The 25,970-nt window shown below is 34.8% G+C and overlaps 1 protein-coding gene across 16 annotated transcripts in view; it reads right to left on the reverse strand.

Annotated features, from left to right (window-relative positions):
- kcnq2a (potassium voltage-gated channel, KQT-like subfamily, member 2a) overlaps positions 1 to 25,970 on the reverse strand; it is a 55,451-nt gene that overhangs the window by 11,630 nt on the left and 17,851 nt on the right. For 2 of the 16 annotated variants that reach the window (XM_073909014.1, XM_073909012.1), the window contains exons 4-14: positions 21,362 to 21,537; positions 20,050 to 20,178; positions 19,010 to 19,120; positions 18,833 to 18,928; positions 14,402 to 14,496; positions 14,112 to 14,174; positions 11,694 to 11,723; positions 11,118 to 11,171; positions 6,870 to 7,051; positions 3,754 to 3,801; positions 1,244 to 1,261 (exon numbers count right to left, since the gene is read on the reverse strand). In XM_073909014.1, coding sequence (XP_073765115.1) covers positions 1,244 to 1,261; positions 3,754 to 3,801; positions 6,870 to 7,051; positions 11,118 to 11,171; positions 11,694 to 11,723; positions 14,112 to 14,174; positions 14,402 to 14,496; positions 18,833 to 18,928; positions 19,010 to 19,120; positions 20,050 to 20,178; positions 21,362 to 21,537 — 1,002 coding nt within the window. 16 annotated transcript variants of the gene reach the window in all.

Raw genomic sequence — 25,970 nt, forward strand, 5'->3', positions numbered from 1 at the left:
GCCTTAAAATTTGAGTTTTTTTTTTTTTTTTTTACAATGTTAAAATGACTTTCATTACTTCCTGATCACATGGAATTCCTTTAGGGTAGGCATATCATTGGGTGTTTCATTCCTACTCCGAATGGATGAATTTGTCCGTTTGTTAATCATCCTTCATTTTGTTAGCAACATTCATCTTTCAACAATCTGTTCAATTCTCAAAGGACTAAATCATGCACTGTAGGACCATGGGGTCGAGGACAATCTCATTTTATAGAGACTTTAAAAACTGAAGTATAGTTTAGGCTTCAATGATGACAGTTTTTAAAAATGAGAGGACCCTGCTTTTTTCATCATACTTTGATTTTAAAAATGAATTTACTCTACAGTTCAAAAGAAGAAAAAAATGAGACAATATGCAGTTGCGCACGGTTAAATGTCTGCACCCGTGAAACTGACAGCCCTCATAATCTCTTGATCACTTGTAAGCAAAAGATGCTATTTGTTTCAATTGACATGCTTTAACGTTTGAGCTGAATTAAATCATGCATGAAGCACTTACCAGAACCTGCTAGTCTAAGAAAACTTAGTGCACCTAACAAATCAATGCAGCAAATTTCAAACCCCTATGAAAAAATAAATAATAATAAAACAGTACGGCTAGAGCAAAAAGCTGATGTATTAGTACAACATGTATCATCCTTATGCCATATGAATGAGGATATGACAGCCAGAAAAAGCATATCCTATTCAAATGACAAAACCAGCTGGTCAAAAAAGGCACATTTCTGGAAACAACCCTGTTTCCTTTGTAAGCTGAGAAATTCCTCCATGCAGGTTAGTGCAGGGCTAGGCTATTTAATGGAAAGTGTGAGCTGTCGAGTGTTTCATTAACACCTTCATGGAACACATTCTGTCATGGGATGAGCATGAGAAAAATGAGTAACGTTTTGTTTTGCTGGACTTTCGCTTTTCACCGTCACATGGGTGACCGATGTGGCTAATATAGCCGCTGTAAAAACTCCAAGCATCAGGGAAGAAATTGATATTTAGTGTGATGCTTCGAGTGAGATGAAACTTTCAGCCAAGCGTTCATGACAGAGAGTGTTGGATGATGGGCAGATCTGTGAATAAATGCTGCAGCTCGGTAATTAAGGAGCCATTTTTAATTCATGCACAGTGCTTCTTTAGCAGACTGGTGTTGAGATTTTTTTCAGGACTAGTGCTAAAGAGATGCAGCCCCAGACAACGTAATTTGTCTTACTGATTAAGCCCTCAATCGCTGCCAGGATGTGAAGAGAAAAAGAGATCAAATGTGAAAGATAGAAAGAGAAAGAAATAGAGAAAGAGAGAGAGATGAGAGAGATATGGTCAACGGTGATAATGATTTAAACCATGCAACTGTATAACACATGGTTTTGAACATATTAGGAGTTTGTTTACATTATGAGTGGTGGAGATAGCTTATACTTCATTATAAAGCACTTTCCATGAACACTTTTACCTCACAAATGAACTCAAAATGGATTTTTGTTTCATTTAGCATGATAATGTTTTTACCATGTGTCATGATTGCTTTATTTGTTGCATTAGTGGGTTGTTGATGTTAATGACCTATACGGTTTCTAGTGTACACAGCAGCATCCATCTATTATTCATTATGCTAAACTGTTCTTCAATCATATTCGTATGGGTTTACTTTTAAAATCGTTCAAAGAAAATATCAAAAACCGGACAGAAAATTGTTTGTTTAAAAAGAAGCTTACCTCAGAAAACCAACAAAGGCTCATTCTAAAAACGTAGCCCTATTACAATTCTGGAGATTGCGAATTTTGTAGCCAGAGCTTCGATCTTTTAAACAAACACTACGAGGCGGTATGACGCAGTTCCTTTTTTTGCTTACCAGCTGACCGCTTATCTCTGTATGGGCGGCTTTTCTGCTGTGACCAGTTTGTCCTGTAGCTTGACACAAATGTCGACGAACTTGAGACATGGAGTGGAGTTGACCGCGACAACGCAGTGCAAGTCTGGTGAAGAACGGTTCCAGAAAGCTGGTAAGAAAAGCTAAAAAATAAAATAAAGCAAATAACAGGGTGAAAATGTGGTAAAATCTGAAAACATGGTAAAAATCAGGGGGCTTTTCTTTTTCTGGATTGCTTTTTAAAACACTGCGGTTGGGTTTAGGGAAGGAGGAGGGTGGGGGGGGGATTGGTCAGTTGATCAGTCAGTAAGTCAGTCAGTCGACAGCGGCCTGTGGTGGATTTACGTGAAAACAGCAGGCACGAATGGCACTCGCAAGAAAAATTTGAGATCTGAAAAAGCATACACAGTGGCCTTGCGAATTTGCGAAAACAAAAACTGCAAAAAACATAGCTCCTGGGACATATTTTGCTCTCTCTGATATGTATATAGGGATACGTTTTCAGAATGAGTCTGAGTTGCAGAAAACACTGTAGAAAAAAATGCTGTTCATAATCTGTCCTGTTATACTGTTCATTACAGGGAAAAAAGTAAATTTTGAAACAATTTACATTCAGTTTTTTAAAGAATAAAACCTATTTAAATTCATAAAATATTATTCAAAACAATTTTTTATAACAAAAATGGAATTTCTCAAAATTAGAGCACCGATTGAATAATATTTTTCTGCATTTAGGCCAGATGATAATTACAATATTCAACCCAGACTCATTCTGAAAATGTATATACATTTCTGGAGAGCGACAAATACGTCCCAGGAGCTATATTTCTTTTTTTTGCAATTTTTGTGAATCCACTAAAGGCCGCTATGTAAGCTTTTTCAGTTCTTAAATTTCTCTCGCGAGTGCCATTTGTACCTGCTGTTTTATTATAAATCCACCAGAGGCCGTTGTTGACTGACTAACTGACTCACCCTCCTCCTTCCATAAACCCAACCAATAGTGTTTTCAAAAGCACAGATGGACCAGCCCACCCACTTCCCTAAAGCCAACCGACAGTTTTAAAAAGCAATCCAGAAAAAGAAAAGCCCTTGCCTGATTTTTACAACGTTTTCAAATTTTACCCCATTCTCTCTCTGTTATTTACTTGTTTATTTAATTTTTTGGCTTCTGTCTTACCCGCTTTCTGGAACGGTTTTTCGTCTGACTTGAACCCCGTCATCATGGTCAACTCATTTCTGTGTCTCAAGTCCGCTGGCATACATGGCGAGCTAACTGGGCAAACTGGTAACAGCAGGAAAGCCATCCATACGGAGGTATACGGTCAGCTGGTAAGTGTGAAGAGGAACAGCATATTAATGCCCCACAGCACTCATTTTAAAGACCCAATGCAGCCATACATACTTCTGGCTGCATAATTCATGATCTCCAGAAATGTATATAGGGCTACGTTTTCAAAATGAGTCTAAGTTGACATAAATTTTAAACAATTTATATAAAAGATTGCAAAAATTCCATAAGTTAAAGAGTAAGATTAGTTAGCCACTAATTTAGTGCCCTTTTGTATTTCATAGAAAGGCCACAAAACAGTGTATGACACTGGAAGAGTAATCTATTTTGTATATTTCTTATGCTGTAGTGACACTGTGTATCATTTCTTTACATGAATCCTCTCAGCTGAGCTCTGTGATGCTGTTGTTTGTGTTATCAAACGTGACATCTTGTCTTTTCTGTCAGGTGTCTCTGTGAGATCAGTCATCTTTGCACCACGCTTATTAAATATACTCTACTTCTGAGAGAAACTGCCCTGTCATCTCTGTGCTTTTTGGATCATATTTCTGGATCATGGCCTAACCTGGAGATCTCTTCATGGCGAAGTCCTCGTCTTGCAACTCAATCAGCACTTTATTTTTTTTCCAGTAGAGAGAAATGAGAGAGAAACCGATGAGTGCGCAGGTAGTGAGACACATAAAATGGATCCATTTTTATATATGTATTTTGAATTTTGAGCACTGCAAAGCTATGCCAAGAGCATAAAAGTGATGGGAAAAACCCAAAGGAGCAAATTCACTAAGCTGCGCTGTATTTGATAGCAGGAAAAACTATATCTCATCCAGTAACCACTGATAATCCTGTTTCCCATATTGAAATCTGATACATGTAAATATATGCTAACTTCACATACTGTATGACATAAAAGTTTTAAAAACAAAATATGTCATATATGCAACATTTAGTTTTGCAATTGACCATTTGTCCAATATTTCAAATACATGTTGCATATTTTACATATTTTTAAATTTAATATTTATATAAGGTTTTGTATAAATAATGTCATACATTTAACATATATTTTGAAGTATTATATATATCAAATATACTTTCTTCAACCACTGGAATTACAAATATATACATATGTGTTCAAGCATATTAGCTATAATTTTATATAATTTGTAATATATATACTATGCAGAAACTCAACGCATTTAGGCATGTAGACATGGTCAAGACAATCTGCTGGAAGAAAGTTGATTTTTAAATGACTTTGAATCTGGCATGGTTTTTGGTGCCAGACAGGCTGGTCAGAGGATTGCGAAAACTGCTGATCTACTGGACTTTTCACGCACAACCATCTCTAGGGTTTACAGAGAAAAGTCGGAAAAAGAGAATATATCCAGTGAGCGGCAGTTCTGTGGGCACAAATGCCTTTTTGATGCCTAAGGTCAGAGGCACAACCGAGGTACGCAGAAGAGCATCTCTGAATGCACAACACTTCAAACCTTGAGGTGCTACAGTAGCAGAAGACCACTGCGGGTGCCACTCCTGTCAGCTAAGAACAGGAAACTGAGGCTACAGTTCGCAGAGGCTCACCAAAAATGGACAATAAAAGATTGGGAAAATGTTGCCTGGTCTGAAGACTCTTGATTTCTGCTGCAACATTCAGATAGTAAGGTCAGAATTTGGGAGCAACAACATGAAAGAGTAGATCCATCCTGTCTTGTATCATCTGTTTAGGCTGAAGGTTCTGGTGTAATGGTGCATTAGGGGGTATTTTCTTGGCACACTTTTGGCCCATTATTACCAATTGAGCATTGTGTCAATACCACAGCCTACATTAACTAAGTGTTGGTACTGACCATGTCCATCACATTATGACCACAGTGTACCCATCTTCTGATGGCTACTTCCATTAGGATAACGTGCCATATCATAAAGCGTGAATCATCTCAGATTGGTTTCTTGAGCATGTCAACATGTTTAATGTACTCAAATGGCCTCCACAATCTTCAGGACTCAATACAATAGAGCACCTTTGGGATGTGGTGGAATGGGAGACTCGCATCATGGATGTGCAGCCGACAAATCACCAGTAATTGTGTGATGCTATCATGTCAAAAGGGACCAAAACTGAATCTATGCAGAAGTCAGTTCTAAAGGCAAAAGGGGGTCCAACCAGGTACTTGTAAGATGTACCTAATAAAGTGGCCGATGAGTGTGTATAGCTGTATCTGGGCACATATAAAATTATAGCTATGCTAGAACATGTGTGTGTTTATTTGTAATTCCAATAGATGTATAATATATATATATATATATATATATATATATATATATATATATATATATATATATATATATATATATATATATATATATATATATATATCAATAATATTTTTACATATATGTTGAATGTATAATATTTTATATATATTACAAATTCAAATATGAACTTATGTGTCATATGTAATTTGCATATATTGTCATATATTAGATTCTGTGGATTACTCTTCTTTGCAAAGAAGCATATACTGTATGAGGTAATTTTTCTTTAGTAAAACATTTAAAAACATATTTTTTGCTTTAATTGTGCTCTTTGGTGATTCACAAAATGCAAGCCACTTGATACCAATAATTTGAGAGTGAAGAAAACGGGCAAAACACAAATGAATACCTGTGGCTCATGGTAAGAGATTGAGGCCTTAAGCAAAATAAAAGTATTTACTGTACTGTAAAGGTATTTACAACATTATTACTTTTATTCACAGCCGCAGCAAAAGGGAACTGGTAGATCTGTGTTTGCTCAAGATGGTTCAGTCAGTTTGATGAATGTGTTCATCCAATTAACTAAAAAGAACCAATTCAAAAGAATGATTCATTCACAAACCAGACAAGACTCCAGGCCACACATCTGAGATTCTGGTAATAATAATGTTGTAAATAATGTTCAGTTTCTTGCACAAGATGATCATTTCACTTCATTAGACCCCAATATAGCATCAGGAACCACAGAGATTCATTCACCTCTGCCCGTACGTATGTTTTGCTGAAACAGCATTTAATAAATCACAGCTTTAGTTTCACCTAAAAAATCTTTCTTAATGTTCAACTGAAGAAAAAAAGTCACCTAAATCTAGGATGAGTGGAGCATGAATGAGTTAACAGCAAATTTTCAAGTTCTGGTGAAATATGCAAATGCAGATGAATTATCAGCAATTTAGATCATTTTTAGTAAATCCCCAAAAGCATTTTTATCATAAATTATACAGTATTTAGTGGAGATCGAGCATCTAATGTTATTATACACCTGCTCATATTAATATAGCTATAAAAGAAAAGATGCAAACCACAGCTACTGCAACTGAAAAGTGCATGAAATACAAATCAGTCTTTTCAGGCCGTTTCTTGAAATAGAAAGACACACCTGCCATCTTGTGAATTGCAATGAATGACGTGTCACTGGCACCTTTTTTGTGCTACAGCTACAGCATAAGCAATTCAGTAATGCATCTGATTCCGTGCCAGAGAATTACAAACTACCCTAAGCTAGGTGTTTAAATTCAAAAAGTAAGACTAAGAAACCTATGCAGAGCAAGTGTGTGCATATGCATGTTTATGCAAGAACTGAATAACAGTGTATGCATCTCAATTGTTTTCTGTGTATGTGTGTGTTTGTCAACACAGTCTGACCTTCAGAGTTCTGGCGAGAAGCTCCATCTTTCATTTTGAAAGCGTGTTTGGCTTTGTTGCGGTCTGTGAAGCTCAGGCTCTTGGTCACTTTGCTGGGACTCTCTTTGACTCCATCGGTTCTGGCTTCTTTCCCCCCGGTGCTCTTAGAGGGACTGCCTTTCTCTTTTACGCTGGGCTTACGACTGCACAGCAGACACAACCAAGAGCAGAAGACAAATAAAAAAAGCAAAGGAAACAAATAAATCATCCCGAGACCACACTAATTACGTTTATTCAATCAGTGATAGAAACAATACCTGAAACCTCTCATTAATTTTTTTTTTGCATTTTAATACTAAGCACAAAGATTATGCTAATCAGGTAACAACATTCATTTAAAAAATATGTAATTGACAATTATTTAACCATTTGCTTGTTTACCAATAGTAATAGATAACAAATAATAATAATATTAAGTCATAATATTACATTATAATTATAATTATTATAATACACTGTATAAAGAAAACATAAAATATTATTTTTGCGCTATGTAGTGTACTTCGTTAAATTTCTCACTGTTATTTATTAAAATGTAAATGTTGATTATTGAAATGTATGATTTTTAATCAGGTAAAAATATCTAAAATATCTCTTTGTCATTTACAATTTAGTTTTTGGTGTTTTAAAAAAAAAACAATAGAATAAAGATGATTTAATAGTGTAAAAATTCTTCATAATATATACTGTATTCTATAGCATGTTTAGTGTACTTTATTTTTACGAATTTTAAATTTTTTTTAAAATGAACAACACACAACTACATACAGTATTTACTGAAAAGAAATCATATTTATGTTGAATGATCAGTTGAAGCCATCATCACTTCATAAAAAAACATAAAAAAAACATAAATTCTGCAAGTAGTTCCACTTTACATTAAAACACATCTGAAAAAAAAGCTTACCAAACACATAAAGCCCTGGTCAGATCACACAATTTTTATTGTCGGTTACAAAAGTCACTATGTCAGATTATGCGACTTTGTCTTGATAAAATCTTGACTTGTCATGGGTAACAAATGTGCCAAACTACAAGTTCCTTCACGATCAGTCATACCGTCACGTCTACGGCAAGCGTTTTACCCAAAGTCGTCACAAGTGTTGCTACAACAATATTTCTTATCTAAATTAAATTTTTTAAAATCTTATTTCAATCTCAATAAACACTGATGCTTGCTGACAAATAGGCTACATTATTTAATGACATTTGTTATGACATTTAATAGGATTAAATTTATGATTGCTTTTTAATATTAGGATATTTTCTTTTAAATCTAGTTGTATTATTTCCAGCCATAAGTTGCTTATTACACAATCCCATGCCTGAACTTGCTGAGAGTGAGACGGAGAAAATGAAAGCACATCAATACCAAGGAAAAATCAGATGCTCAAGACAAAATTATGGCATATAAAAAAAGCAAATATGACAGAGGTTTGTGGTACAACAATTATAGTGAAGCACTAATAAATCCTTATTTTCACTGAGTGAAACAAATCATCCACCTGCACAGTGGATGGCACAAACAAAAGAATAATTAGTATATTTTTCTTGGAGAAAAAAATATTTTTGAAACAAATTTCGTTTGGTATAATGAATTATGTCTGGGGTAAAGTGCTTCAAAACCCATTCCGCTATGCTTTAGCGCACAAACAAGGCTATGCTCAGGCTATGAAAATAACATATTTTTAATACCCAAACACCTTAAAAATGCTATTGACTTCCTTAATTGAAGGAATATCATACATATCACAAAGTATAATTTAAAAAAGATACATGTAACCAACTTTAGGGTTTTTTGGGCTATATGGGTTAGACATAGCTGGACTAGATTGCGTCTATACCTCACCGAGAAAGTGAAACTACAGTTATTACTTGCAGGTACCTCATAAACGTTATTGACTTTGCTTACACGATGAAGTATAATACATATCATAAGCTTTATTTGGCAAAAAAACAACAACATGCAACTAAATTTAAGGTTATTTGGGCTAAAATTGGGTTACATGTAGCCAGACTAGGTCTGGTCTATACTTCACCTAGACGGTAAAATGACAGCTATTGCTTTCTGGGTGATAAGTTAAATAAAATAAAATCTAGCCCAAATAAAATTAAAATTAAATATTCACAGATTCAGAGAAATCTATATTATACTGTTTTCACTGTTAGCCTAATGACAAAATCATTCATTGCCGGTGAGTTTCAATTTAAATAGTTTAATCAAGTAATTTGGATAAGCAGAACAGGCTTTTACAATGTATTCGCAGCACTGAATGTGTTCCCAGATTATCTTAGAAGAACGAATTCGGTCGGAAGGCTGAGAAAGCTTAAAATCTTGTGAGAACAGAGATGTCTGCTTATTTGTGCCAATTAAGAAGTTAAAGTTTGCATAAGCAAAGATTTATCTTGACCCACCCATAAGTAAATATGCAGCCAAATTTGATTATCTGCAACAGATTTATGACAGCACTTGCAGATATAACTGAGAAATGATGTGCTCCTACTGCACAGTGTCACCTACGTGACAGAATTCGTCGTGAAGAATGAGAAAAAATGAAACATGCTAGATTTTCTGCAATGGTGTCATGTCGCAAACATGGTATCGGTTGTCATGAACTATGCCACATTCAGTGTTGCCAACTTAGCAATTTTGTTGCTAGATTTAGCAACTTTTCATACTATAGCAACTTTTTTTTGTTTCAAACAGCACTCAGCAACAAATTTAGCAGAATTTAACATTCATTTGGCTACTTTAGCAATTTTTAAAAAATAACTCAATAGACCAGTGGCTGCAGGCTTCACTCAGTTGAGTAAATTGCTAGCTCAGATTGTTTTTCATAACTGTTCATTTACTGATATTTATTAACATGTATAATTGTTAGTAATTTAGGTAGCAATAAATACCAAAAGTGCTATAATTATGTCACTTTCACAAATGTGTTAATTTCACAAGTTAAAAAAGTCCACTAGCTGTGATTGTTTAAAAGAATGTAACTGCTCGTTATCAGTGTTACATTTAAAAATAAACTATTTTTATCAAAAAGTGTTTGTATTACTTTAAAAAAATAGTCTACTGTATTTTCATTCAAATCTAAATGGACATATTTTAAATAATGTTTTTGCTGAGATGGCCAGTCAGTTTGAAAAAACATTCATTATTTTGTATACTACATAAAGATGTAGTTTTGAGTTGCGATTACGCAATGACGTCTTCATGCAAAGCAATATGTTAATAGGTACCTATTCATTGTGCATCTGGATGTAATGTTTTAATCTAATATAATATAATACACGGTGCCTCAGAGAGTAGAAACATGAAGGGGTTACGCTTGTCAGATACTGCGTGATGATGTCACTGGTATGCAAATTAGTGTGTGACGTCATCTGGCAACATTTAGCTCATTTTCAGGCAGGCTTTAGCTACTTTTCATTGGAAATAGTTGGCAACACTGGCCACATTACATGAGAAGAAATGGTTGAATTTTGTGTCACAATGACCTTTTGTCATTTACGACGCCCCACAACACCTTACGTCAAGGAAATCTGACCGGGGCTTAAAGTGTTGTTTCTGCATTTCTGATCAAACTTACATGGGCAAAGACATGGATAATGGTGCTTCTCAGTCATGCAATGCAATCCACATCTTCTGGATGCAACAGCAGACCCACATGCTGCCACAGCGGACACTTTTCAACAACAAAACAATGAAACACATGCATGTAGACAAGCATGCTAAAAAAACACACAACCGTTACATTACACACAAACAGAGTTGATGAAACCCAATAAAACACAAGGCAGCTTGCACAGAAAAATGGGCTCATGGGATTGAGGTAACCAAAAAAGTAAATGCTAAACTGGGGAAAGCAAAACGCAAAACTCCACGCAAAGCTAAACAAATGTCTGCTTCTCTGATTTCAACATGGCAACTTTTTTTTTTAGAGATGCAAGAAAGCAGAACATTTCTCAACCCACCAGAGCCGGCGGGAGATTAAAATACTTCAACACCTATACCAATGTGCACTGTAATGTACTTGTTTTCAAAAATGTTGAAATATTTCACTTGAGCTGATGATGGTACACGCTGAGGGAATACATTTATAAATAAAAATAAAACTAAAACTGGGAAGGGAGATCAATTCAAATGCTGGAGAGAGAAAGAGAGAGAGATCTGGGCGTGCAGACATTAGTATCTGTGTGCAACTGTACCTATTGGTTCTTGGACAGCACCCACACAGAGTGTCTTTGTGTGAAATCTCACTACTGCGAGTGTGGTTGGAGTGGGTCATGAGAGAGAAAAGATTATACAAGCAGTGGTCAAAAATGTTCAAGTGTGGGACCGAAAAATGAGAGGTATTCCCCTTTAAAACCCCCAAAAACTGATGGGTAGATGTTTTTACACTGAATGAAATGAAGGAATGTGTTGGTTTCACAAGGTTGCACTTGACTTTTACAGGATTAGCAGGTCTTTTTACAGGGTAGATATAGAGTAATACATTTCAGGTGTGACTGTACACATTTCTGAACTGTACTGGTTGTTTTGAGCCGGTATACTATGGTTTCACTAAGCTCCCTGTAAAAAGCGCTTGGAAATGCTGCAGTATAAAGTGCAACCAGATTGTCTTTGAATAAAACTTGTGATTTCAAATGAGGTCAAACACAGCACTAGAAGCCGTTTTCTCATTTGAAGGATGTGATGATGGTGCTCTGAAACTATGATTGTCAAGAAAGGGTGTTTAAATGGGATTTTGATTTGAGTATAGTCAAATATTGATGAGGACAAACCTCGGTGTGACATCTATCTGAGAGTCCTTCCTTTAAAAAAGAGAGAAAAACATGATGATGAGCAAATTAGACATGAAAATAAAGCTGGAAACCCCGAAAGCAAAGGTAAAGAGTACTGAGAGCACTTAGTAAAATGGCACTTTCACCATCAAGCAAGGTTCGTTAACAGTTCTCAGGAATCTTGGGGTAATTTTTGACTGACCTTCAAAGACTGCACTGCAAAGCCTCTTCCCAATGGAGTATGATGCACATGCCCTTGTCAGTTCTAGGCTGGAAAATGAGCATCACCCCATGGTACCATCACAGACAGACAAAATCGTTTTCCTGAAGCTGCTGTTTCCTTCTGATTGAATGATCTACCCAATCCCATCTGGCATGCCAAATCCATGGCAATATTTAGGAGAGACAGCTCAAAACTCATCACGTTTCCACTTGACGACACACTATTTAATAAACCTATTCAATAAAAAATAGTCACCTATTGTTTGCTCTTACTTTTCGTTCATTCCTCCCACTTTTAGATTGTCTCTTTTTGATAAATCATTTGGATTTCTCAATTGTAAGTCACTTTAGATAAAAGCAACAGCTGAATGAATAAATGTAAACATAACTTTTGGGATATATTGGTGATCTGTGAACCTGTTTAAAATGATTAAAATATGAGATAATACAAATGAATTTAGATTCCAAAAAAAGTCTGGCATAGGAGTTTATATAATTAAATCTTTAAGGGGTAGAGATTAAATCTGAATCTCTTTCAGCTCGTCTGCTTTTTCTTTCAGATGGATTACAGCAGGGAAAATAAGTATTGAACCCGTCACTATTTTTCTCAGAAATCTTATTTCTAAAGATGCCGTTGACTTTACATCTTCCGGATGTTGGTAACAAACAAAGAAATCCATATATGCAACGAAAACAAATCTAATTAGTTTGCAAATTAAGTTATGTGTAATAAAATGAAATGACGAAGGGATATAAAGAATTGAACACATAAAGAAAGGGAGGTATAGAAAGGCAGTGAAAGCCCAGACTGCTGCTAAAATCTCTCCGTTTTTATTTAGCAACCCCCTGCCCTTCGTCTCAAATTCTCAAATGGTTTCAGAGAAAGAAAATCAAGCTGTAGAATGGCCCAGCCAAACATCTCACTTGATTCCAATAGAAAATACAGAATAAACATCAGATCTGACAGACAAGACCCACAGAACCATCAAGACTTTTACACTCTGTTAGAATACACCTGAGAAATTAATGTGACTTGTCCATATGGGAGGCGTCTTTAAGCTGCCATAACCAGAAACGCCTTTTATATAAAGTGTTAAATACATTTCAGCAATTCAGTACTTTCTCCTTGTGTCATTTCATTATTACACATAACTGATTTTTTTAATTGTTTTTGTTTTGTTTTATTCTTATGTTTGTATGGTGTGACGTGTTCAATACTTACTTATTTTCCCCACTGTATGTAGTAAAAACTGCATGCACTTTATACTGAATCTTTGGGTGATCATTATTAAAATGCAACATGCAGGCAAAGCCTTAGCTAAAATGAAGAGATGTATTTTGTTTGTGTAGCTTATTTGATTTGGAGTTTATTTTCAAATTTCAAATTTGTTTATTTAACTCATTTACAGTTGAAGTCAGAATTATTCGAATTTTGTTTTCTTTTTTAAATATTTCACAAATTATGTTTATCATTAAATGTCTGTATGATGATATTTTTGCTTCTAGAAAAAGTCTTATTTGTTATTATTATAAACTAATAATAAATAGTATTATTGTAACTTCAACTGTATACTTCATATCTTTGGACTGTGGGAGAAATCGAAGCACCTGGAGGAAACCTACACAAACACAGGGAGAAGGTACACAACTCCACACAGAAATGCCAACTGGCCCAGCTGGGACTCAAACCAGTGACCTTTGAGGCAACAGAGCTAACCACAGAGCCACCATGCCACCCCCTATGATTATGTTTTTCCAGCATAATTTGATCCAAATAATAATCTATAATAAGGCACTATATTAAACTACTATTAGTTACTGTACTGTGATTTTTTTTTTTTTTTTGCTGTTTGTTTAAACTATTTCTATAAAATAAGGTGAAACAACACAATTATTGAGTTTTCTTCCTGCAACTAAATTGTTTTATTTTCAATCAACTTAACTTAATTGATTTGCTTTGGGACGACATGAAGGAATAGCGTGGACCCCTATACTTTTACAGTGTGTACTGACTGACTACTTTTTTCCACAACGTTTTACAAATTCTAAAATGTTTGATTTATTTCTATCTTCAAACAAAAATCCATATTTTTGACAGTTGGGTCTTATATTTTTAACTCTTGTGGTCATATGACAGATATGGTGATCATAGTACAGTGTTACTTGTATACATATTTAAATGATATAATAACCAACCTGAAAGCAGACTTTCCCTTCAGACTTCTTAAAATGTCCAGCTGATTTACAGGAGGAATAAGTCTATAGGAAAAGGGAGGATGGGGAGCAGACTTTTAAATGCCTACAGTACCAACAGCATATCAAACTGCCATAAATTGCTGAGAAGTGTGTTTCTGCTTAATGAAATCTAATGGAAAAAATATTCCAAACTCTACTGAGAAATATTATAATTGAGAGAAAAACAGCATACTAAAAACTATTTCATTAAAACTTGTACAGTCACAATGGCCCTCAGGATGATTGACTACCTGTACATTGGGACTGACACTGTCTGTGCATAAAAGTCCCATGTGGAAAAAAGGTCTGTTCGTGATAGGTTTGTGGCATGAAACCTCCAAGCAGCCTGACGGGAAAGAAAAAATGAATGAAATTGACTTTCATGACCTTCACAGTGATGAATAATTAAGTATATGCTGTAATTAACATTTTTAGTCATATCATTCTAGAGCCCTGCTAACACCTGGTATTAAAATACTTCTGTTGGATTATATTGCTGATTCATGTTTACACCTGCTGTTTTAATCCATCCTTTTACTGCATTCCGGATTTCTTTTGAGGTGAGTAAATGTATTATAAGAAATTAGTCTGCCTCGACCCAACTTCCACTCTAAATGGTGTGTTGATGCTCATTTCCCAAAAGGGTTAAATAATGATAGAGAAGATGTGTCAACAGTTTGTTGTCTCTGCATTCGAAATGATAATATCTTGAGCAAATGGTACTAATTGCAGAATGGGGATGGGTGTGGGACACAGAGAACCATCTCATACAATGGGGTGTCGAAACTGCATTAACATACAGAGCACAGCTGACAATAGCCAAGGAGCAACTTTATTTGCATCTAAAGGCAGTACATGAAAGCTGTATAAAAGGTTTGAGTTAAAGAATGTTCAGGGTTCATTCATATCCAGCTGCAACCCAGTATTGAGAAACATCCATACACACACACTCACACTCTACAACCAAATTGGTTTATTCAATTCACCTGTATCGCATGTCTTTGGACTGTGAAGGAAACTGGAGCATCCGGAGGAAACCCACGCAAACACGGGGTGAACATGCAAACTCCATACAGGAATGCCAACTGGCCCAGCTGGGACTAAAACCAGTGACCTACTTGCTGTGTGGCTAGAGCACTAACCACTGAGCCACCATGTCGCTTTTTGTTATTTCTTATTTTCTTTGTCTTATTTTTTTTAATATTTTTTTAAATGTTGGAAAATAACCTTACAAAACAGCTTAAATATGAACGTGAAAGTAGACAATGACAAATATTATGTAGAGAAGTTGCTTTTGTTTCTGCAAAACAGCGCTCCTTCTCATACTTCAGCCTCCACATCAAAGTTCCTGAAAGCAAAGAAGGTAAAGGTGCGCCAGGATATACTAGGTGGCCAGCCTAGTCACCAGATATGAACATTATTGAGCATGCACTGTTAAAAATTGTCCCGTTAAAAAACAGCAAGTTACTGGCAGCACAGTTGCCAGCAAGTTACTGTTAAATTAACAGCATCTAGCTGTAGTTGAAATTTACAGGTTGTTACTGTTTTTTAAAAATACAGCAAAAAGCTGTTATTTTCTACATTAACAGTAATTTACTGTCAAAAGTAACGGTTAATTAATGTTTATTTGAATTTTTAACTGTAAACTACAAATATGTTATCCTGAGAAATAAACTGCTAAGAAAACAGGTATATATACATTTTTTATTTGTTATAAAAACACAGTTTAATACAATGCATACATATAGCCTTATTGGAAACAATGCTAAAACTAAAAAATGCAGTGTAACTTCAAGTTTTATTACATCTTATTACATTTAAATATTTCAAAATTACTGGCAATGGAAAATAAAGTGGAATTACTACAACGATTACTACTCTGAAAACTTCTAAGTGAATTACAGAATTAGTTAGTAAGAAATAAAAAAGAATACAATGAACAGTTTAGGTATTCAAGAACAAACACCTGAAAAAAAGTACGCGACTAACACAATAAAATGAGTGCCATTAGTGAAGAGGATGTGTAAGGTGTGTGTGTGTGTGTGTGTGTGTGTGTGTGTGTGTGTGTGTGTGTGTGTGTGTGTGTGTGTGTGTGGTGTCACTTATATGACATCCCACTCAAAGTCCAATAGCTTCTTTAAGTAAACTGGCAACCTTAGTGTTGACAATTATTTTTGTGGGTGACCTTCCCCATTCCCTTCGATAGGATGTGTCCACTCTTGGAGCCTTTTTCAGGGTTTACCCATGAAGCTTCTGAAAAATGCATACATTCAGAATTAGTGTGGGTTAAAGTTTATATGATAATAATGTGAAGAGAAATAAATACATGAATCTAACCTCTGAATTAATTCCAATGTGCATGCAGCCTCAGCTTGGTTCTCCACATTGAAAATGTCGTAAGATGAAAACACAGCCGCTATACCAGACAAAAAAATTGGCTGGATGCTTTTACAGATTATTTGCCCCTCAAAAATGATCATCCATTTATGAATGTAGCTTCCTGGTTTTTCTCCTAAAACAATTAAAAGAAAAAAACAATGTCAGCAGTCGCATGAAATGTTATTTTTTATAGCCTAGTTGAAAATATATGTGAGGGAAGCAGAAGTAATTTTACTTGGTCTCAAAGCCCTGTTCTTTTAACACAATACATGCATTTGAAAATGTTGATTGTGGACTCACCATGTACAGTGAAATCAACATGTACAGTATATACTGTGTATTGTGAAATTGTCACTGCAATGTTTGTGATTTATTTAACTTAATATTTATGATCAACATAGCGTGTTAAACAACTAAGTGTTAAACAACTAAAATGGAGTAATTTAGTAAATTTAGTAAAATTCACCAAAGGTGAATGAAAGCTTGGATAAAATATGGCAGAACATTTAATTTATGTATTTGTGTATTTTGTTTTGTTCAAAAGAATTTACCATGTTTGCTAAAATACAGAGAAAACACCCTTAGTTGCTTAAGTAATAAAATACAGTTCTAAACATACCAAAAAGTATCAGTCAAGGAATTGCAGGTAGTTCAAGGGTCTTTTCTACATCAGGTACAGTAGAAGATGCCTAAGACAAGAATTACAATGATGAGGAAAGAGACAAAATTAACAACCATAATGTATGCGTAACATTTTTTAATTGTATGTTCAGTTATTAGGACAATAATACCACATAGCAAATAATAATAACTTTACCATGTTATCATGTTTCATTAAACTCACCTTGTAATCAGTAATCAATATCTGTATCAGAAATCCAGCTCCACTCTATGATGCAGTTAGCATGTTCACAGGTTCAGCACTGAAATGGACATATAAAACAGTTTATCGTGGTGATTAGCCAATTGTACTCGACAAAGTAGCATTACAATACAAACCAACTACAGTAAAATTTGCAAACACAGCATTAGGGAAATAAATGTTTTATCAAAGCCTACATTGAAGCCATATTAGGTAGCTATTAAAAGCTAAAGCTAAAATTAGCAATGAGATGACAATCTTTTCATCATGCTACATAAATCAATACTACTTTGTTGCTACATATGTTTAAAAACTGACTTTGTAGATAAGCTTATAGCCTATATCATTTTTATATATCATATTCTGACTTACCGTGTAATCAGGAAATATCTGTGTCAGAAATCCAGTTCCACTCAATGCAGATGCAGTTTGCACATTGACAGATTTAGCACTAAAATAGATGTAAAAAAGTTACAATATCAGCATCCAGTTAGCCTATGTGGAATCACAAATGTGTATTTTGTGTAAAATGAGCAAAATAAAGGTGCACTTACCGAGTAAGTCACAGTAAACAAAAGGATGAAAATCCACATGTGATGGCTGATGTTTTCTGTTAGAAAAATACTGTTGATTGCTGTTTTTTTACATTAGTGTGATAAAAACAGTAAAATAATGTTAAATTTTGTCTAAGTCATTTCAAAAACTGTAAGAAAACAGCAACATACTGCTTTTGACAATAACAGGATTATACTGTTAAAATTTTGCCGTAAATTAACAGCAATTTTTAACAGTGTGCCTGGGGTAAAATGAAGGAGGAGGCACTGAAGATGAATCCTAATAATCTTGATGAACTCTGGGAGTCCTGCAAGAATGCTTTCTTTGCCATTCTGGCTTTATTTATAAGTTATTTGAGTCATTGTAGAGATGTATGGATGCAGTCCTCCAAGCTCATGGGATTCATACACAACATTAATTATTTTTCCAGAGAGTAGGTGGTGTTTTTTGGCTGCTTAAGTGCATTATACTATGTTTCAAAACCCATTTGCACCTGCGTGTATACTGTGTGTTCACCGCAGCGTGAGTCTTCCATGACTGCCAGAGTCCCTCTATCACTTCCTTCTCTCCCTCTTTCCTTCTAGCTCTTACTTTTTTTTCTATGACGCCAAGCTCCGTCTCTTCTCAAAGAACAGACGTTATCCATAATAAAAGTATTTACTGCGATTGCTGAACTTAATCACAATTTTATTTATTTATTTTATTTATGACATTGTCACAGCTTCGTCTGCATTTGTTACAAAAACTAAAATGCGTCTTAATACCAAGTGTTAACAAGACCTAAAAAAAGCGACATACATTAACATTTATAAACTCCAGATCAACCTCGAAATGTTGATTTACTCAAAAAGTCTGGTGTGAATCACAGAAAAGTTTTGAGTATGACCTGGATAAGACCTGCAGCGGGGTTACGACGCTTCTCGAAATGCTTCTGTCTGTGCTGCTCTTGAACCTTCAGAGCAAACCCTGAGCCCAGGATACCCTAGAACACAGACAAGCATCTGTGAGCCGTTTCAAGTCAGGTACTGAAGATGTTCAATATACCGTTTCGGTTTTAACTCACCGCAGGAAGAGCAAAAAAAGCCACCCCAATCAGACTGAAAGTGGCAGCAATTAGACGACCATTCCACGTGACAGGAAATTTGTCCCCATAGCCAATAGTTGTAAGAGTCACCTAAAAAATGGATGTTATTTTTCTTAAAGGTGACATAGAATGAATTGAAATAATATAATCAATTGTTCTCTGATATCTACATAGAAGGTACAGTATGTGTTTATTTTAGCTAAAAGGAGTGAATGAGCTATCTTTATGCTCCTGACTTGTGTTGTGGATGAAATATAGATTAAATTAAAATTATACTTGACAAAAGGGACAGACAGAGGTGTGTTTAGATTAGAATTTTGTGGGTTTAATAATGTATCTGAAAACAAAGGCAGGATTTAATATCAACCTCTGCGTAAACAGGAGAGTTTTTAAAGTTTATTGGCACACATTTACTCAAATAAAGAGCGGAGTGATATGACACAATGCATAAACATGCATAAAACACTTATATTAAGCAGTTAACATCTGTTTGTTGCCTTAATATAAATGTTAAACTAATAAAAGATACATTTAAACAAATAAATATATTATTTTGACTCTCAAAGTGTTGTTCCTATTGCCTTTCACTTTATGAATCAGCACAAGGACCTCATTTGAAGCTAAAATGAGAGAAAAAACTTCTTTAATGTCCTCCGGAACCAAAAAGTGCCACCTACATTAGATGGCTTGAGAGTGAATAAACTATTTTTTAACTATTCTGTTAACAATTCTTCTAAAAATGTCACTATAACAGCACACTCTCTTGAGTATTTACTAAAATACAACCTAGCAAGGTTCTAGGATGTACATTACATGCAGATTTATATGTTCAATTCCAGGTTGATATCCTGTTTTAACAATGATCATGAAAGTCACTTTGGACTGTAAAGATCTACCAGTTCGGGCACTGATTCATTTGTGAAATGGATCTATAAGCATATCTTGTTTCAGTGTGTTGTATAATCTTGTTTTATCTGATTAGATGCAGTCTCAGGTCATGACGATTCAGTAGCACCTACCAGTCCCCACCAGAGGGCGTCTGCGTAGGTCTCGAACATCTCTGCATTGTCATCCTTCTCCACAGAGTACACCAAGAAAGATGCCAGGATGAGGCAAAGGAATCCGATATACCATGCCGTAATCAGCTCCTATATTCAGAAATTGAGAATTTTATTAAAAAAATTAAATGTGTAATGCACACCTTATACATAATTAAAAATTCAAACATTTTATTAAATATTAGAAATTTAGAAAAAATGATCCATGGTTTCATAAAACTAGAAAAAGAAATTAGTGTTTTATTTTTTTTTTAAGTTCAGAGTTTGTGTTCAGACAATATTTAAATGTTTAAGAAAGATACCAATAATCCTCAGCAATCCTGGATTCATGCGATCAATAATGTATTTAAATATAACATTTATCTAAATTGAAAGTTAAATTGATAAATAATAAACATAATTTCTTGGTATGACGGTAGACATTATGTTATATATTAACTGTCGCATGATCCATCATATATTATATACTATTACTTTTGTGGAAACTGTGATAGGATTTTTTGATAAATATAAATGTCTTTGAAAAAGAAATACAACCCAAAACTTTTAAATAATAGAGCACTCTATATGCTCCAATAATCGGACAATAATGAAATACAAATTAACACTTCTCAAACTGTTTTCAGGATAGTAATTCAGAGTTCAAAAAATAATACAATACTCTTTAGAATGACTATTTTAAATCACCTGTTCCCAACTTCCTATTCAGAAAGAAAAAAAAGTCTCAATAAAAGAAAAAAAATTGCTTCCAGACTATTTCACGGGTGCACAAGACAAGTGAATAGCTTAATTTTCCTATAGACTAAATTGAGTGATATCATTTTTCCAGTAATAGAAACGAATGAATAATAATAAATTTTCTGCCTACTGACCCATGGCAGACCAGTGGAAACATGCTCACTTACTCTAATAACCTGTTTAACCTTTGCGTTAAATAAGTATATGTATAAGTTTAATAAGTATATGAACAAACAATTGTATATACTCTAATGTATAACTCGCTCAGAAATAAAGGTATAAAAGCTGCCACTGGGATCCACATTTGTAACTTAAAGGTACATATCTATACCTAAAAAGTACAAATGTGTACATTATAGTACCTAGTCAAGTGTTCCCTACGGTTACAAACATTTTCCTTTAAGATGCCACAGTGCACCTGTAATGTAGCTAACCTTTTTTTCTTAGTTTGAACATCCAGTAAACATGCAGTACACACATGCAGTCATTGTGCAAAAAAAAAAGAAAATACAAAATCAAGCATGTTATTAGTCACCTTGCTGTGCGCATAGACGACTGATCCCAGGAGCTTCCATGTGCCACCGCGCCGGTCCATTCGCAGCATTCGGAGGATCTGGAGAAACCTCAGACTCCTTATGGCCGAGGTGGCAAAAACATTCCCCTGTGAGCCAGCGGCCAGGACAGACACCGAGGCGAAAAGCACCATGATATCTGCAGATAAAGAGTGTGTTTAAGTTATCACATAAAACCCCAACATAATATAAACTTAATTTTTACATAAACATAATATATTTATTGATTAACAATGTTTTTGAACCACGCCAAATGTATATCATACACAGTTAAACCCAAAATTAATCATACCCCTGGCAAATTCTTTTTGTTTTTGTAAAAAAGTTATTAAAAGCTTCCACAATGATGCCTCTTCCACAGGGTCTTATTATCTTTTGGGAAAGCTTTTGTTATTTCTGGTCAGAAAAAAAATCTTGCTGGATGAATAAAAGTAAGTTTAAGTCAGAATCTGCCAGAGGTATGATTTAAAGCTGCACAATACATCATTTAGGCATTGATATTGCTCATGTGCAATCAGCAATAGTCACATCGCAAGATCTGCAATGTGATGTTTGGATTAAGAAAACTTGATCTAATCTTCTAGGTTCTTTCATTTTTATGTATTCTTTAGTCTTGTGACTGTAAGAGTTCAAGCAAATGTAAACCATTTGGGCACAAGAAATTCTAAAGTTTTCCACTTTAATAAAGATTAATTGTTTATTTACACAATGAAGACCATATGGTGTTAATTTACATGATTATTGCATTTCTGAACCTCAATGCTGTTGCAGCACTATGCGGTGCTGTTTACTTCACTTATATCTTTGTTCTATTTATCTTTTTATTCTATCTATTATCAGCAGCAGGGTGGATTACTGTAATGGACTCCTCACTAGTCTTCCTAAAAAGACAGTCAGACAGTTGCAGCTCATCCAGAACGCTGCAGCCAGGATTCTGACCAGAACCAGAAAATCAGAGCACATCACACCTGTCCTCAGGTCTTTACACTGGCTGCCAGTTACATTCAGAATAGACTTTGAAGTATTATTACTTGTCTATAAATCACTAAATGGCCTAGGACCTCAATACATTACAGATATGCTCACTGAATACAAACCCAACAGATCACCCAGATCTTTAGGATCTTTTAAACTAGAAAATCCAAGGGTTTAGTCAAAGCAGGGTGAATCAGCTTTCAGCCACTATGCCCCTCGCTGCTCGAATCAGCTTCCAGAAATGATCAGATGTGCTCCAACATTAGGCACGTTCAAATCAAGACTGAAAACACATCTGTTTAGCTGTGCCTTTACTGAATGAGCACTGTGCTGCGTCCGACAGATTGCACTATCATGTTTTTCTCTTCTTCTTCATTCTTTTATTTCACATTTTACCTGTTTTTCTGCTTTTTTTTTACTAATTTTTATTATTTGTTTTTATTTTTATTTTACTTGTTTCTTCTATTCTTGTCTATGTAAATCACTTTGAATTGCCACTGTGTATGAAATGTGCTATATAAATAAACTTGCCTTGCCTTGCCTATTGTTTTCAACTGTGCTTTATTTTATTTGACATATTTCATAGTTTATGCAGATGCAGATGCACTCCCCTAAAACTATAAATACTTTCCAAAAAGAGTCATTTTGTAAAATTATATATATAAAAAAGTATATATATATATATATATATATATATATATATACATATATATATATATATATATATATATATATATATATATATATATATATATATATATATATATATATATATATATATATATATATATATATATATATATATATGTATGTATAATGCAGAAAAACAAAAAAATCACAATATCAGTTTTTTCCAATATCGTGCAGCTCTAGTATGAATAATTTTGCATTTGACTGTACACAAGTATGGACAAAAATACATTGAAATGTATTTTAAAATAAAATACTAAATAGTTATATTTTAAGTGTATTCAAATAAACTACGAAATAGAGGAGCCACAAATGTGTCAAAATAAAATACTGTATTTTGATTTTGAAAACCCTACAAAATACATTTAAAAGGTAGCATGAAATTTCTTTGCAAACCTTCCACCAATAGGCTATTGGATCAATCCCGTCATCATTAAAATAACTTAGTAAAGTAAATAATGTAACAATTTTCTCTGCCACTTCGTTCACCTATCGGAAAAGTCGAGGACTAATGATTAGTGAGTTGAACTTGTAACCCAAAGGTAACTTGTGTTTCTCACAAAATTGCTTTGTTTACTCAAATAGATTAAGTTTACAGTACTCATTAGGATTAGTTTTTAAACTCAGAAATGGTTTGCTGCAATTGGTTCCCTCAAAGGATTTTACAGTGTAGCTAGTGTCAATGGTTGTTGACTTGCTCCTGAATATACCCTCACCCTTTGTCTGTTACTTTCTCTAATGGCCCGTTTCCACTGAGTGGTACAGTACGGTACGGTATGGGCCGGTCCCACACCTGTCAACCCACCCGTTTTTCCTGGGATTCTCCCATATTTTACAGTTCTATCCCGCTATTATCTCGTAAAGGGTTTTTTCCTGTATTTCTCCCATATTTCAGTCTTTCTCTGAAGGGTGGCAAATAAACATTAAAGAGCTGAGCCTCCCTATACGTAACCTATACCGCCGAACCACCAGGGGCCGCCCCTCGCTCTTAAATGTGAGTCTGTTCTGTGCTTTCGCTTTGTTTAGGCATGAAAACACTTTGAAATAAATATAAAAACAGCAGGATTCCCTTTCCTTTTCATTACAGGTGCCGTCTCCCCTTCATATGCAAACCCCAAAACAGTAATAAAGCGGAAGGTGACTGTTAGCTGACGTGCTCCATTGTGATAAATAGACGCTGTTTCCCAAACGGATTCTGTACTTGCGATTTGAAGCGGTGCAAAAGTCTGGGTTTTGGGTGCGCGATTAGACAGACATAGACACATAACTGATAATAATATCTAAAGATGTTGATCTTGGTGGGGTTTTTTTTTCAAACACAAGTAATTTCGTCCTAAATGAGCATAAACAGTCAGGAAAGCAGTCAGATGCTTTCATTATAACCTTAGATGTGTGCATTTTTAAAGTGACACCTCTTCTTTAATGTAATCAGACGAAAAAAAACCCCGAAATTAATCATTTATTCGTTGCTCTTTATTCAGAATGTGTAAGTTATACAGTGAAGAAACAGAGATTTGCAAGAAAATGAGATTTGATAGCTTGATTCTATTTCATTATAACCGCTATTAATGTTAATGAGCTGAACTTTTTGCCAATGTATTTTCTGCTTACGTATACTATAATTTTTTTCTTTTGAAAATAATAATAATAAAACATATAACTGACTATTTAACTGTTTATTTACAACATAACAGCTCCAAATGAGCATATTTAGTAATTTGGGGATTTTTTAAAGGGGGGTCGGGGGAATCCCTTATTATGGTGGGCATAGCCCTTATTTTCACATCCCAATATTGACAGGTGTGGTCGGTACGGGTCACCTTTACCAGGCTTGCGTTTCCACTGCTAAAAGGGTACCAATGGTCCTCTTTTGGTGGGTGTGGTGTACGACAGAAAGTTTCAGTCAATGTCATCAACGTCATCAGTCAACGATCGGATATCAAAGCACTTCAGTGATCACGAGCACATTATTAATATGAGCTCAAAAAGTTAGTTATTGCAACTATAGACGAGATTGCAAGCTCTGGACAAAGTGAAACTGCTTGCACTTTTAGAAAGGCTCGTAAAACAACAACAGGGCACAGTAGATTTTGTTTTTCTTGGCTTTGTGGCTGTTCATCAAGACGATGACAAAGTTTGTTTGAGGTTGGGTCGACCATGGCTTGTTATTATATGTATATATTATTACGGTGTAATGTCTCAGCTGTGTATTTAAAACATGGCGGTTCCTGTTGTCATTTTAGCTTGTTACGCGAGCGAATGACATATTTTTGTAAACCAATAGCGTTCAGCTGCACGTCTAGCTCAGCCTTTTGGTACCCTTGGTACCCTTTCCAATTGTGCCAAAAAAGTGGTACGGTACAGTACAGTTCGGTACGTCTTTTGACAGTGAACCGTACTTTATTGTATCAAACCACTCAGTGGAAATGGGCCATAAGCATAATGTCCATCCATTCAATCATTCACCACCTTCTTAAAAAAGAATGTAGTTTTCTGTTATTTTCTTTTGGAAAAATACCAGAAAGCTCCAATCAGAGGCTTCATTTTTAAGATGTCATCATGTACTGTAGACTTCTTGCGAAGTATTTTTTACAGTATTTTGAAACTTCAAAAATACAAGACACTAAAGTATTTTGATATAAAATATTAAGCCATTTTCATCAACCGTATCAAATACAAATTACAAAATACTATTTTGTAATTGAAATACCTATTTGAAATACATGCATCATAAATACTGTCCATCCCTGACTGTACATGATATAGATATTCTCCATATGGTTTATGCAAACAATGCGTTTCTTACAGGGACAGTTAATTGTTCTGAAATGTTGAAGAAAATTATCAATGTTTGAATGACATCAGTGTGATTAAATGCTGACAGAAATGTCATTTTTAAATGAATAG

The sequence above is a fragment of the Danio rerio genome, chromosome 8, assembly GCF_049306965.1.
Source record: "Danio rerio strain Tuebingen ecotype United States chromosome 8, GRCz12tu, whole genome shotgun sequence".
Classification (NCBI taxonomy): Eukaryota; Metazoa; Chordata; class Actinopteri; order Cypriniformes; family Danionidae; genus Danio; species Danio rerio.